Source organism: Hyla sarda, chromosome 4 (genome assembly GCF_029499605.1).
Source record: "Hyla sarda isolate aHylSar1 chromosome 4, aHylSar1.hap1, whole genome shotgun sequence".
NCBI classification, from domain to species: Eukaryota; Metazoa; Chordata; class Amphibia; order Anura; family Hylidae; genus Hyla; species Hyla sarda.
In genome coordinates this window covers 396801761-396815749 of record NC_079192.1, presented here as the reverse complement: position 1 = coordinate 396815749, position 13989 = coordinate 396801761, and the positions used below count along the sequence as shown (strand labels likewise).

The 13989-nt window shown below is 43.2% G+C and overlaps 1 protein-coding gene and 1 long non-coding RNA gene across 3 annotated transcripts in view; one reads left to right on the top strand and one right to left on the bottom strand.

Moving 5' to 3' along the window:
• Positions 1-13989, bottom strand: part of LOC130267442 (tetraspanin-11-like) — an 81922-nt gene that overhangs the window by 34430 nt on the left and 33503 nt on the right. For both annotated transcript variants that reach the window (XM_056517273.1, XM_056517272.1), the window contains exon 3: positions 13242-13433. In XM_056517273.1, coding sequence (XP_056373248.1) covers positions 13242-13433 — 192 coding nt within the window. The remainder of the gene's footprint in view (positions 1-13241; positions 13434-13989) is intronic.
• The window catches only part of LOC130267443 (uncharacterized), a 116784-nt gene that overhangs the window by 94904 nt on the left and 7891 nt on the right, over positions 1-13989 (top strand). The window lies entirely within an intron of this gene.

Sequence of the window (13989 nt, the reverse complement as noted above, 5' to 3'; positions counted from 1 at the left end):
GGAAACGCCCAGTTTAGAAGCAAATCCCCATAGCAAACCTCTTCTAAACTGGGCGTTTCCCGAGACGCGTGTCATCAGAGAGAACTTAGACAGAAAAGAACAACCTTAACTTCAGAAGCTCATAAGTACTGAAAGGATTAAGATTTTTTAATAGAAGTAATTTACAAATCTGTTTAACTTTCTGGTGCCAGTTGATATATATAAAAAAGTTTTTTCCTGGAATACCCCTTTAAATTGGAAGTACTGCATGAATGCCGGATTTTAGACGACAGTACTATGTACCAGCCACTAGAGAGAGTGCCAATAAGTAATGCCACGAGCAGGCACAAGAGGGAGCTCCACTGTGTAGTTTTTTTGCTGGTAACTTGAGGAAGCTCTAGCATATACAGTGGTCCCTCAACATACGATGGTAATCCGTTCCAAATGGACCATCGTTTGTTGAAACCATCGTATGTTGAGGGATCCGTGCAATGTAAAGTATTGGACAGTGGTCTACAACCTGAGGACCTCCAGATGTTGCAAAACTACAACACCCAGCATGCCCGGACAGCCGTTGGCCACCTCCGCGTGGTGGATGGGGGACACGTTTTGATCAAAAAGTGCGCTAAGAGCCTCCATTTTGTTGACCAAGTGTGCTGCTGCCATTTTCTTTTTTTACATGTTTTGTACTTGCCACAGCAGCGTGCACCCGTGTATTGGGTTTAGCTGCTGGCTACATTTTCAGTTTTTTTTTTCTTTGCTGTGCAAATTTGGGGGGAGTGGCTCCCTCTGTAGCCGTGCATCCCCTCCCCTATTTTCACAGGAGGTGGTTTGGATCGTTAGTCGATCCAACATGTCACCCAGCCTGAGGTAGGTGAGTGTTTAGGGACCCATCCGATAAGAGGCCACCTCCACGTGGTGGATGGGGGACACGTTTTGATCAAAAAGTGCACTAAGAGCCTCCATTTTGTTGACCAAGTGTGCTGCTGCCATTTTCTTTTTTTACATGCTGGGAGTTGTAGTTTTGCAACATCTGGAGGTCCGCAGGTTGAAGACCACTGGTATTGGAGGTTATACTCAAGTGTCCCCGCCGCTCCGGACCGTCACCGCTCCCCTGGATATCGCCTTCCATCTCTGTCGCCGCGTCCCCGAGGTGTCCCCGGCATCCGCGCGCTGTGCCACCGCCATCACGTTGCTCCGCACACCGCTCTTATTGGATGACGTGATGACGACGATGGAGAGCACCGACGATGCAGGGGATCTCGAGGAGGACGCGCCGGAGCCTCGAGGACAGGTAAGTGATCGTCACCGGAGCACACGGGGCACCGTAAATGGCTATCCGGTGGCAGCTGAAGCAGTCTGCGCTGCCGGATAGCCGTTTATGCGATGGGGGCCATCGTAGGTCGGGGGGTCACTGTAGTACCATCTTCAGGAAACTAGAAGAGACACAGGAAATTACTAACTTGCTCAGCCTCTCCAGACTCCCAGAGATGTTAAAGGGGTACTCCATTGGGAAAAAAAAAATTAAAATCAAATGGTGCCAGAAAGTTAAACAGATTTGTTAATTACTTCTTTTAAAAAAAATCTTAATCCTTCCAAGACTTATCAGCTGCTTTATGCTCCACAGGAAGTTGTATTTCTTTCCAGAGTTCTTTTCTGTCTGACCACAGTGCTCTCTGCTGACACCTCTGTCTGTATCAGGAACTCTCCAGAGTACAAGCAAATCTCCATAGCAATTCTCTCCTGCTCTGGACAGTTCCTGATACAAACAGAGGTGTCAGCAGAGAGCACTGTAGTCAGACAAAAAAGGACTCCTGAAAGAAATACAACTTCCTGTAGAGCATACAGGAGCTGAAAAGTACTGGAAGGATTAAGATTTTTTTTTTAATAGAAGTAATTTACAAATCTGTTTAACTTTCTGGCACCAGTTGATAAAAAAAAAAAAAGTATACCACTGGAGTACCCCTTTAAAGGAATACCCTAAACCTCCGTATGTACAAATGTGTGACCCCATACATGTAGAAAGTTGTCATGGGCACCAACACACTTGTAAATCCTCCGACATTCCTCCTTGGGAAGTCTCTCACTTTCGCAGTTCAGGTATAGTTAATAGCAAATTAACCAAATTAAATTTATATGCAAATTACGAAAAATAAATTATTCCCCTAAATTTGATTTTCTAATTGCTTTAATTTTTTTTTATTATTATTATTTTAATTTGTTAACTGCTATATAAGTATTATGTGTCCCTAGAACAGCTTCCAATATTAGAAGCCTAGAAAAACAGATTGTGCCTAGTCGGGGGAACGGGCCCCTTGATAAGATTCTATGAGATTAGGAAGGAGCGATTATTAACATTTTCAGTAAGTTTACACTCCTGGGGAATCAGTGTTCCCTTAAATGTGAATTTTATCTAACGTAATTAGTGGATCATTTTGGAGACGTTATTGTAAGTCATATTTTTTCTGAGTTATTAGAAAATCAATAAATTTTAAGGTTTGTTGTCATAGAATCTTCTTCAGGATTCACAAACTGTATCACCGGCTAAATGGATTCATTTTAAAGTAATAACCCAAGTATACCAGCCCTAAGGATCAGCAAAATGCAGCCATATACATATTGGCTTTTGCTACAGAGCCCCTACAGGTCAAACAATGTATAACAGCATTTGCTGGAGTTCAGACATTTGTAAGGTAAACCTATTGCAGATCTATGTTCTTAAAGGGGGATTCCAGGCCAAAACTTTTTTATATATATCAACTGGCTCCGGAAAGTTAAACAGATTTGTAAATTACTTCTATTAAAAAATCTTAATCCTTCCAATAGTTATTAGCTTCTGAAGTTAAGTTGTTGTTTTCTGTCTAACTGCTCTCTGATGACTCACATCCCAGGAGCTGTGCAGTTCCTATGGGGATATTCTCCCATCATGCACAGCTCCCGGGACGTGACATCATCATTGAGCAGTAGTGTTGTTCACGAATATTCGCAATGCAAATTTTATTTGCGAATATCGCATATTCGCGAATTCGCGAATATTCGCAAATATAGCGCTATATATTCGTAATTACGAATATTCGGGGTTTTTTTGTTTTGTTTTTTTCACAGTACACCTCCCAGTGATCATCCCTCTCTGCTTCCAGCTTGTGTGGTGTAAAAAAGGCTCTAATACTACTGTGTGAGACTGGTGTGCGAATTTTTGCATATGCGAAAATTTTCGCTTATGTTAATGTTCGCATATGCAAATGTTCGCATATGCGAATTTGCTTTCTTATAATAATGTTTGCATATGCAAATTTACGTATACGTGAATTTGCACTTATGTTAATGTTTACATATGCAAATTTTCGCATATGCAAATTTTTTCTTATATTAATGTTCACATATGCTAATTTTCGCATATGTAGATTTTCGCATATGGGAATTTTCGCTTATATTAATGTTCGCATATGCTAATTTTCGCATATGAAGATTTTTCGCATATGCGAATGTTCGTTTACGAGATATTACGAGTATGCGAATATTCGCGAATATATGACGAATATCGTAAATTCGAATATGGCCTATGCCGCTCAACACTATTGAGCAGTTAGACAGAAAACTTCAGAAGCTAATAACTATTGGAAGGATTAAGATTTTTTAATAGAAGTAATTTACAAATCTGTTTAACTTTCCGGAGCCAGTTGATATATATATAAAAAATGGTTTTGCCTGGAATACCCCTTTAATATATATAAAGATAGATAGAGCGGAGCAAAGATCCCCGCCACGGAAAGGGACAAGGTGAGTACCGTTGACATCAGGGTCACCTGATTAGTACTGACAGGTTAGTGCAGGTGACACTGGTGACAGATTTCCTTTAATTTTCATGGGACCAATTGTAAGACTCATATGGGGGCTTGTTTTTTTTAGGACCAAGTGTAAGACTCATGAGGGCTTGTTTTTTGTGAGGCCAACTGTAAGACTCATATGAGGGCTCGTTTTTTGTGGGACCAGTTGCAAGGCTCATATGCAGGCTTGTTTTTTGTGGGACCAATTGCATGCCTTATGTGAGGGCTTGTCTTTGTAGGACCAATTTTAAGACTTATATGAGGGCTTAATTTTCACGGGACCAATTGTAAGATTCATATAGAGGCTTGTTTTTTGTAGGACCAATTGTAAGATTCACATGAGGGCTTGTTTTTCTGTGAGAATAATTGTAAGACTCATATGAGGGCTTCTTTTTTGTGGGACCAATCGCAAGATTTACATGATGGCTTGTCTTTTTAGGACCAATTGTAAGACTCATAAGAAGGCTTGTTTTTTGTGGGACCAATCGCATGACTTATATGAGGGCTTGTCTTTGGAGCACCAATTGTAAGACTCATATGAAGGCTTGTCTTTGTAAGAACAATTGTAAGACTCATATGAAGGCTTGTCTTTGTAGGACCAATTGTAAGACTCATATGAGGGCTTGTTTTTTGTAGGGCCAATTGTACTTTCAAATAACATCCTTCCTTTTCCTGAAAATATATTGCAAAACTGAAAAAAATTATAATCATTATAATTATAATTATAACGGCTGTCCGGGCATGCTGGGAGTTGTAGTTTTGCAACAAATGGAGGCACACAGATTGGGAAACACCGATCTAAAGATCCGTAAACATTTCTGAAGTCCCAACTATGTAATACAGAGGGGACCCTTTTCATTCTTCTTCCAGAATTAGAACTCGCGGCGACAAAACGTACCTGCTGTCTGCGGACGGACGCCTGAAGCCGCGCGCTTTGGAATAATCCGCTCACTTGGCTTTAGGGGAGGGGAAGTGGCAGATCCAGAATTTGCATCGCACTATTCTGAGTGCCCTACTTTTCCTCTGCGAAACGCGTGGTGCCCTTTTTTCTTTCCGGCACTCAGTAGGTCTGAAATAGCTTCTGATGGGCAGAACGCAACGTTCCACGATAGGCAGAGAAGTGACCACTCGCATGATGCTATAAATGATCCTGAGGAACCGTACTCCATCTAAAACATACAGTATGGGGGAGATTTATCAAAACCCGTCCAGAGAAAAAAAAAATGCTGACTTGCCCATAGCAACCAATCAGATTGGTTCTTTCAGTTTTCAGAGGCCTTTTCAAATATGAAAGAAGTGATCTGATTGGTTGCTATGGGCAACTCTGCATCGTTTTCTCTGGACGGGTTTTGATAGTAAGTTTACTATCTACTATCCTTGTGAACGCATATCATCAATAGGACCTAATAGGGTCTTATAGTAGTGAATTACCCTATTAAAAAAAATAGACCCTAGTGATGGCTCCAAAGTCAATTCCCAAGTGGGGTTGTCTTCTGTGGCCACCTATAAGGTCACACGGGACACATAAGGGTTCACATAGCACAAAAACATTGAGACCACCGTGTATCTTTAACCTTAAAGGGGTACTCCAATGTTCATGTGTTCTGAACATTTTGTTTAGAATGCTTGGAGACGGAGGCCATGATCGTGAGGCCATGACCGCGCCCCCTCCATTCACGTCTAGACATGAATGGAGGGTGCATGGTGTGGCGTCGCGAGGGCCGCGACGCCAGGTGCTGCAGCAGATCGCAGGGGTGAGGCAGCAGTGGGACCCCCGCGATCAGACGTCTTGTCCCTTATCCTTTGGATAGTGGATAAGATGTCTAGCGGCGGAGTGCCCCTTTGCATAGTAGTATTATTACACAGACACTGTATTGGACCAATATAATATTACTTAATTAGCTGAGTACTCAGCATTGCCCGTGGAACAGTGATATAGAAGGCTGCTTTACATGACAGATTCTCAGGGAGGATGAAACCACCATAAATCTCTTTGTATTTTTTGCATCTGTAATCCTCTCCCTTACCTATTTCTGTCTCTAGTTGCTGGTTGAGCAGTTGCTCAGTACTACAATTCCCAAAATGCATTACTTTCCTTTAGCTCTTTATCACTGTCTCCCGACCACATTACTCTCTTCGAAGATTGCCAGGGAGTTTTGAACAGCCTGCCGCTGGACTAATGCCTTGGTAGAGTATTACTTAACCATCTGGCAGGCAGGTTCAGAGAATATTTATTGTGTAGGCAGGGAGAGGGGACAGGGCGGGCTAGGGAGAAAAGATTTATTGTGGTCTGATAGAAGGGTTAGGGGAGAGAGAACACATTAGTGTGGGGGCAGGGAGAGGGCATGGCAGTGCTGAAGTGCAGGGAGGATGAGCAGCCTATTACTTCTAGGACCTTAGGAGACTGGAAAAGCAGGGTGGCACACACTCAGATTTCCCAGTCTGCTTAAGAGCTCCAATATGGCTGCTTTACCAGACAGATATTCCTGTGAGCCCTGCACTGTCTACTGCCTGTCATGCAGGTTTCCCAGTCTGCTGAATAGAATATTTGTCTGGAAAAGCAGACAAATTGGAGCTCTTTAGGAGACTTGGAAAGCTGTGTGGCACGCAGTACACAGTGCACGGCTCATAGTACTTCCCTGGCTTTCCCAGTCTCCTGAAGAGAATATCTGTCTTGTGAATCAGACAAAATTCACATACAGAGAAAGAAGTGCCTGACGTGTTTCGCACTGACCATGCTTAATCGTAGTCTACGATTAAGCACGTTCAGTGTGAAACGCGTTAGACGCTTCTTTCTCTGTATGTGAATTTTGTCTGATGTTCCTTCAATAAAGAATACTTCTTTTAACTGCATCCCGAGAGCTGGACGACATCTTTTGTTCGAATATCAGTCCAATACAGTGTCTGTGTGATAATATTGCTATGCAATTAATGTCATGGCGGTTTTTGTGCTGTCTGGGAAAGCAGCCATATTAAAGCTCTTCAGTAGACCGGGAAAGCTGGGTGGCACCCATACCGCATGCCATCCAGCTTGTCCAATCTTCTAAAACCGGAGCAGTGATAGGCGTCTCGTCCTCCATGTACTTCAGCACTGCCAAGCCCTCTCTCTGCCCCCACACTAATGTGTTCTATCTCCCCTAGCTCTTCTCTCTGACCACTATAAATCTCCTCTTTCCAGCCCACCCTGTCTCTTCTTCCTGCCGCCACACTAAATATTATCTGCACCTGCCTGCCGGCCAGTTAAATAATACTTTACCGAGGCATTAGTCCATCGGATGGATTTTTTTAAACTCCGAAGACTGAGAGTAATGCGATCAGGAGACAGTGATAAAGAGCTGAGGGAAAGCAATGCATTTTGGGAATTGTAGTACTGAGCAACTGCTCAACCAGGAGCTAGTGACAGGACATGGTAAGGGTACATTCACACATGCAGGATCCTGCGCAGATTTGATGCGCAGGATTTGTAACTGCAGATTAGAAACTGTGCTCAGTCATTTAGGTTACATTGAAATCTGCAGCAGAAAATCCTGCGCATCAAATCTGCGTATGTGTGAACCTACCCTAAGGGAGAGATTTACAGCTGCAAAGAAACAAAGGGATTGTTGGTGGTTTCAAAACTCGGACATGTTTTTTACCTGATGTTGGAGAACCTCTTTAAAAGGTGAAGACCAAGGTACCCCTTAGACGTCACACTGTAGAACAAAGTGTTTGATCTTTTTTTAACCAAAAGTATACAGTGGTCCCTCAACATACGATGGTAATCCGTTCCAAATGGACCATCGTTTGTTGAAACCATCGTATGTTGAGGGATCCGTGCAATGTAAAGTATAGGACAGTGGGCTACAACCTGCGGACCTCCAGATGTTGCAAAACTACAACACCCAGCATGCCCGGACAGCCAACGGCTGTCCGGGCATGCTGGGAATTGTAGTTTTGTAACATCTGGAGGTCCGCAGGTTGAAGACCACTGGTATTAAAGATTGTACTCACGTGTCCCCGCCGCTCTTCACCGCTGCCCTGTATGTCGCCGTCCATCACTGTCGCCGCGTCCCCGCGGTGTCCCCGACGCTCCGGCAAGGCCTCTGCTTCCCCGGCATCCGTGCTCTCCGTCGCCGCCATCACGTCACTATGCACGCCGCTCCTATTGGATGACGGGACGGCGTGCACAGCGACATGATGACGATGCAGGTGATCCCAAAGAGGACGCGCCGGAGCCCCGAGGACAGGTAAGTGATCGTCAGCGGACCACACGGGGCACCGTAAACGGCTATCCGGTGGCAGCTGAAGCAGTCTGTGCTGCCGGATAGCCGTTTATGCGATGGCCCCGACATACAAAAGCATCGTATGTTGATGCTGCCTTCAACATGCGATGGCCTCTGAGAGGCCATCGTATGTTGAAATGATCTTATGTTGGGACCATCGTAGGTCTAGGGGTCACTGTATAAATATTAAAGGGTACCTCTCATCAAAAATGTTTTTGATATATTATAGTTTAATGTATACAGAATAACTTTACAATTGCATGTTAGTAAAAAAATATGCTTCTTTCTATTTAATTTTCCACTTTGAAAAAATGACCACTAGGGGTCTCCCTACCAGTCCTGGCAGCAAGCATTTCAGACTCATGCTGGAGTCCTAAACACTACGAGCTGCCAGTCTGCTTTGTTCACAAAGGAGAACACTCAGAGCTGCCAGCCTGCTTTGTTCACAGCCTGTTTGGCTGTGAACAAAGCAGGCTGGCAGCTCTGAGTGTTTAGGACTCCAGCATGAGTCTGAAATGCCTCCTGCCAGGACTGGTAGGGAGACCCCTAGTGGTCATTTTTTCAAAGTGGAAAATTAAATAGAAAGAAGCAGATTTTTTAATAACATGCAATTGTAAAGTTATTCTGCAAACAAGAATCTATAATATATCAAAAGTTTTTTTGATGAGAGGTACCCTTTAATGTATTCCCTATTACTAAACAGTGACATGTCGCACAATGAATATATTTTTTCTTCTTATAATTTTATAGATAGATAGGGAATGATTTTTTTTTTTTTTACAAAATCACAAGCTATTTTTATGTCTTTTAAATTTAGCTTTGTAACTAGATAGAATCTTGACATCAAACATTCCTCCGTTTCAGAAAAGATCTGTGTATGCGGCTCCAGATAGGTTTGACTGAATTCATTTAAATGTGTAATTTCTCTATAGCAGATGCCTCTCTTAATTATAGATAGTGAGAATTCTTCACAGGAACCAAAGCCAAGAAACTTCCGTTGGACATATTAAGACTGTCTATATGCTACGGGGGTCTATGGGGATTAAAACTTAGATATGTAGAGTTGGACTGGCCCACCAAAGAGCCAAAGGGTTCTCTGTTTGTAGCTTGGGCCTTACTGAGATGCTTTGGTTCAGGGGAAAAGCTATAGGGGGGCAAACCTCAGCTAACAAGTTTCCTTTGGTAGATGCCTTGTGGCTCATCTCCAGCCTACACCCTCACTTTAATGCCTCTGTTATCCCATTATAATAGAGCAGGGGCTGCTGGTAGTAGACATGCCATGCACAGGCACGCACGCTTTAAGACCCCAGCCAGTGGCGTAAGCAGATGGTAATGTTCTTCTCCCTGCCCGTAGAAGAGGAGCAGGACAGCTGCTAGGTAATCTTGGTGGGGCTATACCGGGGGGGAGGGGGCTCCTTCAACATATATGGGGCATGCTACTACATTCATGGAGGCTGTTCCTATATACGGGGGGCTACTACATACAGGGGTCTGGTACAACTTATAGGGGAGGCTGCTTCAACATACAGGGGGGGCTGCTACCTACAGGGGGCTACTACTATGCACAATGGGGCAGGGCTGTTACTATATACTAGTGTTGAGCGGCATAGGCCATATTCGAATTTGCGATATTTCGCAAATATATGGACGAATATTCATCATATATTCGCTACATTCGCATATTCTTTTCGCATAGGCGAAAATTTGCATATGCTAAAATTAGCATATAAGAAATTTGCATGCGCGGAAATGTGCATATGCGAAAATTCGCACGCCAGTCTCACACAGCAGTATTAGAGCCTTCTTTACACCACACAAGCTGGAAGCAGAGAGGGATGATGACTTTGATGTGTACTGTGAAAAAAAAAATGAATATTCGTAATTGCGAATATATAGTGCTATATTCGCGAATATGCAATATTCGTGAATAAAATTCACATTGCGAATATTCGCGAGCAACACTAATATATACAAGGGGACTGCTACTACATACAGGGGGCTACTACTATGCACAATGGGGCAGGGCTGTTACTATATACAAGGGGACTGCTACTACATACAGGGGGCTGTTACCTAAAAGGGGCTACTACTATGTAAAGGGGGGGGGGGGGCTGTTACTACCTACAGGGGGCTGCTACCAGTATGTTAAATATTTTACCAAAGAGAAAAAAGATGGGCAAGCGCGAGACCGGATATCCGAATACGCAAGTGGCGTCCCGGAATTTGAGGCAAAGAATAGATATAAAAGGGAATGGAGAGCAAAAGTTAGACAAGCCCCCTGAGGAAGGAGCGAAACAGTGACTGTAGGGGTCCAGTGGTGTGCAGACGTACATACATCATGGGTGAGTGCATATGATTCCACAATAGTTTACTACCTGTCGGTGTGTGCACAATACATGCACACAGAGCAAAACTTTGGGCTTCGGATGGGTCACCATAGACGGGAGGCATAGCTCCCTCTAGAGATACTTATTAGTCCGTGGTCTATAACGAGAATTCTATATGGTTCATGTGCAATATCAAAATGTTAGCACTTGCATTTTATATGGTCTGTACCCCACTGAAAGTTTTTATTGGTGTGCCTTTTGTGAGTTATACCTCATGTTTTAACTTTTTTCTATGATGTACAATAAAGTTTGGTATTTTTTTGGAGACTGTTGTAGCTCTATCTTTTTTCTCTTTGGTAAAAGATTTAGATATAAAGAGCCCTCCCAGTGATAGGAGGTAACTATAATGCCTAGACCTGCCATGAGGTGAATATATAGCATTAAGTGCACTAAGTGGGACTTTTGTTTATAACAGTATGTTAAGTATGTATATTTTTTCTTTGTAATTATTAACTTATAATTACATTCATATTATTTTTTATTATTATTATTATTATACATATGACAACTACATGAGTACCTACATGTATTTCATTATTTTGATGTATGCGCATGTCTTGCACCTCTCAAACATCTAAAGTCTATCGAATGGGATTTTACATTAAAGGGCACCTCTCATCAAATAAACTTTTGATATATTTTAGATTAATGAATGTTGAATAACTTTCCAATAGCATGTTAATGAAAAATGTGCTTCTTTCTATTGTATTTTTCCCGATCAGTCCTGGCAGCAAGCATTTCTGACTCATGCTGGAGTCCTAAACACTCAGAGCTGCCAGCCTGCTTTGTTCACAGCCAAATAGGCTGTGAACAAAGCAGGCTGGCAGCTCTGAGTGTTCTCCTTTGTGAACAAAGCAGACTGTCAGCTCGTAGTGTTTAGGACTCCAGCATGAGTCTGAAATGCTTGCTGCCAGGACTGGTAGGGAGACCCCTAGTGGTCATTTCTTCAAAGTGGAAAATTAAATAGAAAGAAGAATATTTTTTAATAACATGCAATTGTAAAGTTATTCTGCATACATTAATCTATAATATATCAAAAAAAATTTTGATGAGAGGTACCCTTTAAGCATGTTTGCCTCCTCCCCCCCCCCCCCCCCCCCCCGCTTTAGGGGGATCAGAGGACCTGTGCCAGAGGGGGGCGCTAACAAGCCATTTTCTATGAGATACAGATCTAGGATAGCAGAGTGAATTTTTTTCCCCAGGATAAGGAAGCCTAGATACATTTTCCCATTCTTCACTGGATACGTTCCACTTTCTGACACTATATATACATCACTAGAATAGTTTATATGAGAAGAGCGATTGTTGTTATAAATCATATGTACAGAAAATCTGGATCCAATATTTTTTTCGCTTTAGTTAATGGAGGTCTTCTGTCTGGGGGTCAGGATGGGCAGCAGCGGGGGGCGCCCAGATTAGACGTGTCACAAAAATGAGCTAAAGATTTTTTCTTTCACCCTGTAATAAACAAGAATTGCTGACAGCACCTATTCTGGGGACCAAAAGCCTGAGAGCAATCGTTTGTCTCCATAACTGCAATGTATTCACTGTATAATTGGACCAGGACACAAGCATCTGTTCCAAGGAATAAGACGTGTTCGGAATGTCCTTTTATCTTCACAATAAAGATATCCATTCTATACCGCTTCCAACTATAGACAAGGCAATTAAAACAGAGATCTGCTGTCCAAAAAGTCTAAAGCTATCCACAAGGTTACGGTAATTGTATACGGTTTATTGGTTGGGATGATAGGGGTTGTGTTGTGAGCATCTTACAAGAATATACATCTTAAATCTTGTGGAGATTGATAGTTGTTGCAATGCTTTCTGGGAAAAGGGGTATGCTAATTAGCTCTCTTCCAGAAGTAAAAAAAATAACTAGTGTCTCTGTAGTGCCACCTATTGGTCAAAATGGGAACAAATAAAGAGGCTTAAATGTGATTACGCATTGTGGCCAACCCAGAATCTTCTCCACAAGAAAGATAACCTATCGGTAGACACCTGTTTTGAGGTGCTTGTCCTTCATCAGTTCTGAAAGGTGTAAAACAATACTGTGAGACCTCCATCAAAGACCTCTAAAGAGCCCCAAAACAGCTGTCAGATTATAGGTATTCTTCTTTTTGGAGGAGATTCCAATTTGGTTGATAGTTCCTAATTTCTTTTCTTCACAACAACCACGAAGGTCTCAATTCCGAAGTCTCCACCAATGGTCTCAATGGTCCTAGTTATTTTATGGGTTACACACCGACTTACAGGGTAGTTACCTCCAATAGGGGGCACTCGAGAACTGATTTGCATACAATATTGTACAATAGCTGTTATATAGTGGTCTTCAACCTAGTCCTCAAGGCCCACCAACATTTATTTTTTTTAATTACTACATTAGAATAGAACAGGGAAAAATTCCAACCCTGGACTGTTGGTGGGCCTTGAGGACTAGGTTGGAGACCTCTGGCCTAGACAAAGAGATAGGCACCTCAGGTGGAGGAGGCATGGCCTTTCAGAGAAGTTGTCACACAGCCCTAGAGAAAAAAAGGGCCAAATAGCAAAATTAACTCTTCCTGAAGCTGCCACTAGGGGAGCCCTTTGCATACAGATTTAAACAGCTAGTGCCACCCTAGAGCACCATCTAGGACCACCCTAGAGCAGCATCAAGATTACTATTAACCCCCTCCTTAGTTCATTATAAACAACATTTGTTCTTGGAAGAACTGAAGAGGAACGATAAAGAAGACGGCTAGCAACAAAATGGCATCATACACATTTCCAATACAGGTCATACTTACAATTAAAAGGCAGGTTTTGTGTTCACGAATCAAAGAACAGCAGCCGAGGAAGCCAGTGATCATGACCACTCCTCCAGCGAAAAGCAGAATGTATGCCGACACCGATAAGGTACTGTTTGCTAGGAAAGTAATGTAACTGCTTTTCTCCATTAGGGTCCATACGCCCATCGCAATAACTGCAGCCCCACCGACCTGTGAAAATATAATAATTTCTTTGTGAATTCGGGTAGAAAAGCAGACATGGTGCACATCTACAATCTTGTATAATGATCTGATTGCTTCTCAGCATAATATCAAAAACTAACAGGTTGTTAGTATACATTTTTGATCAAAAAGTACAAGCCCACTCGCCACGTCAAGGCCACCTATCCAGAGTGGGTCCCTAACGTCCCTAGCATAAAATGGCGCAGCACCGGGCGGCGACCACCACCGCCGCGACGCCAATGCCCACAGGGGGGAGCGACCCACCAGCAGAGCAGCCCCAATGCCACTCAAACCAGTCTATGAGCCGCACCCCCCCGCAGACACAGCACCACGGCAGCAACGGACACCGCACAGCACCACACCAGTGTGAACAGGGATGCAATAGCTCACTTACCGTTTCACACTGGTGTGGTGCTGTGCGGTGTCCGTTACTGCCGTGGCGCTGTGTCTGCGGGGGGGTGCGGCCCAAAGACTGGTTTGAGTGGCATTGGGGCCGCTCTGCCGGTGGGTCGCTCCCCACTGTGGGCATTGGTGTCGCGGCGGT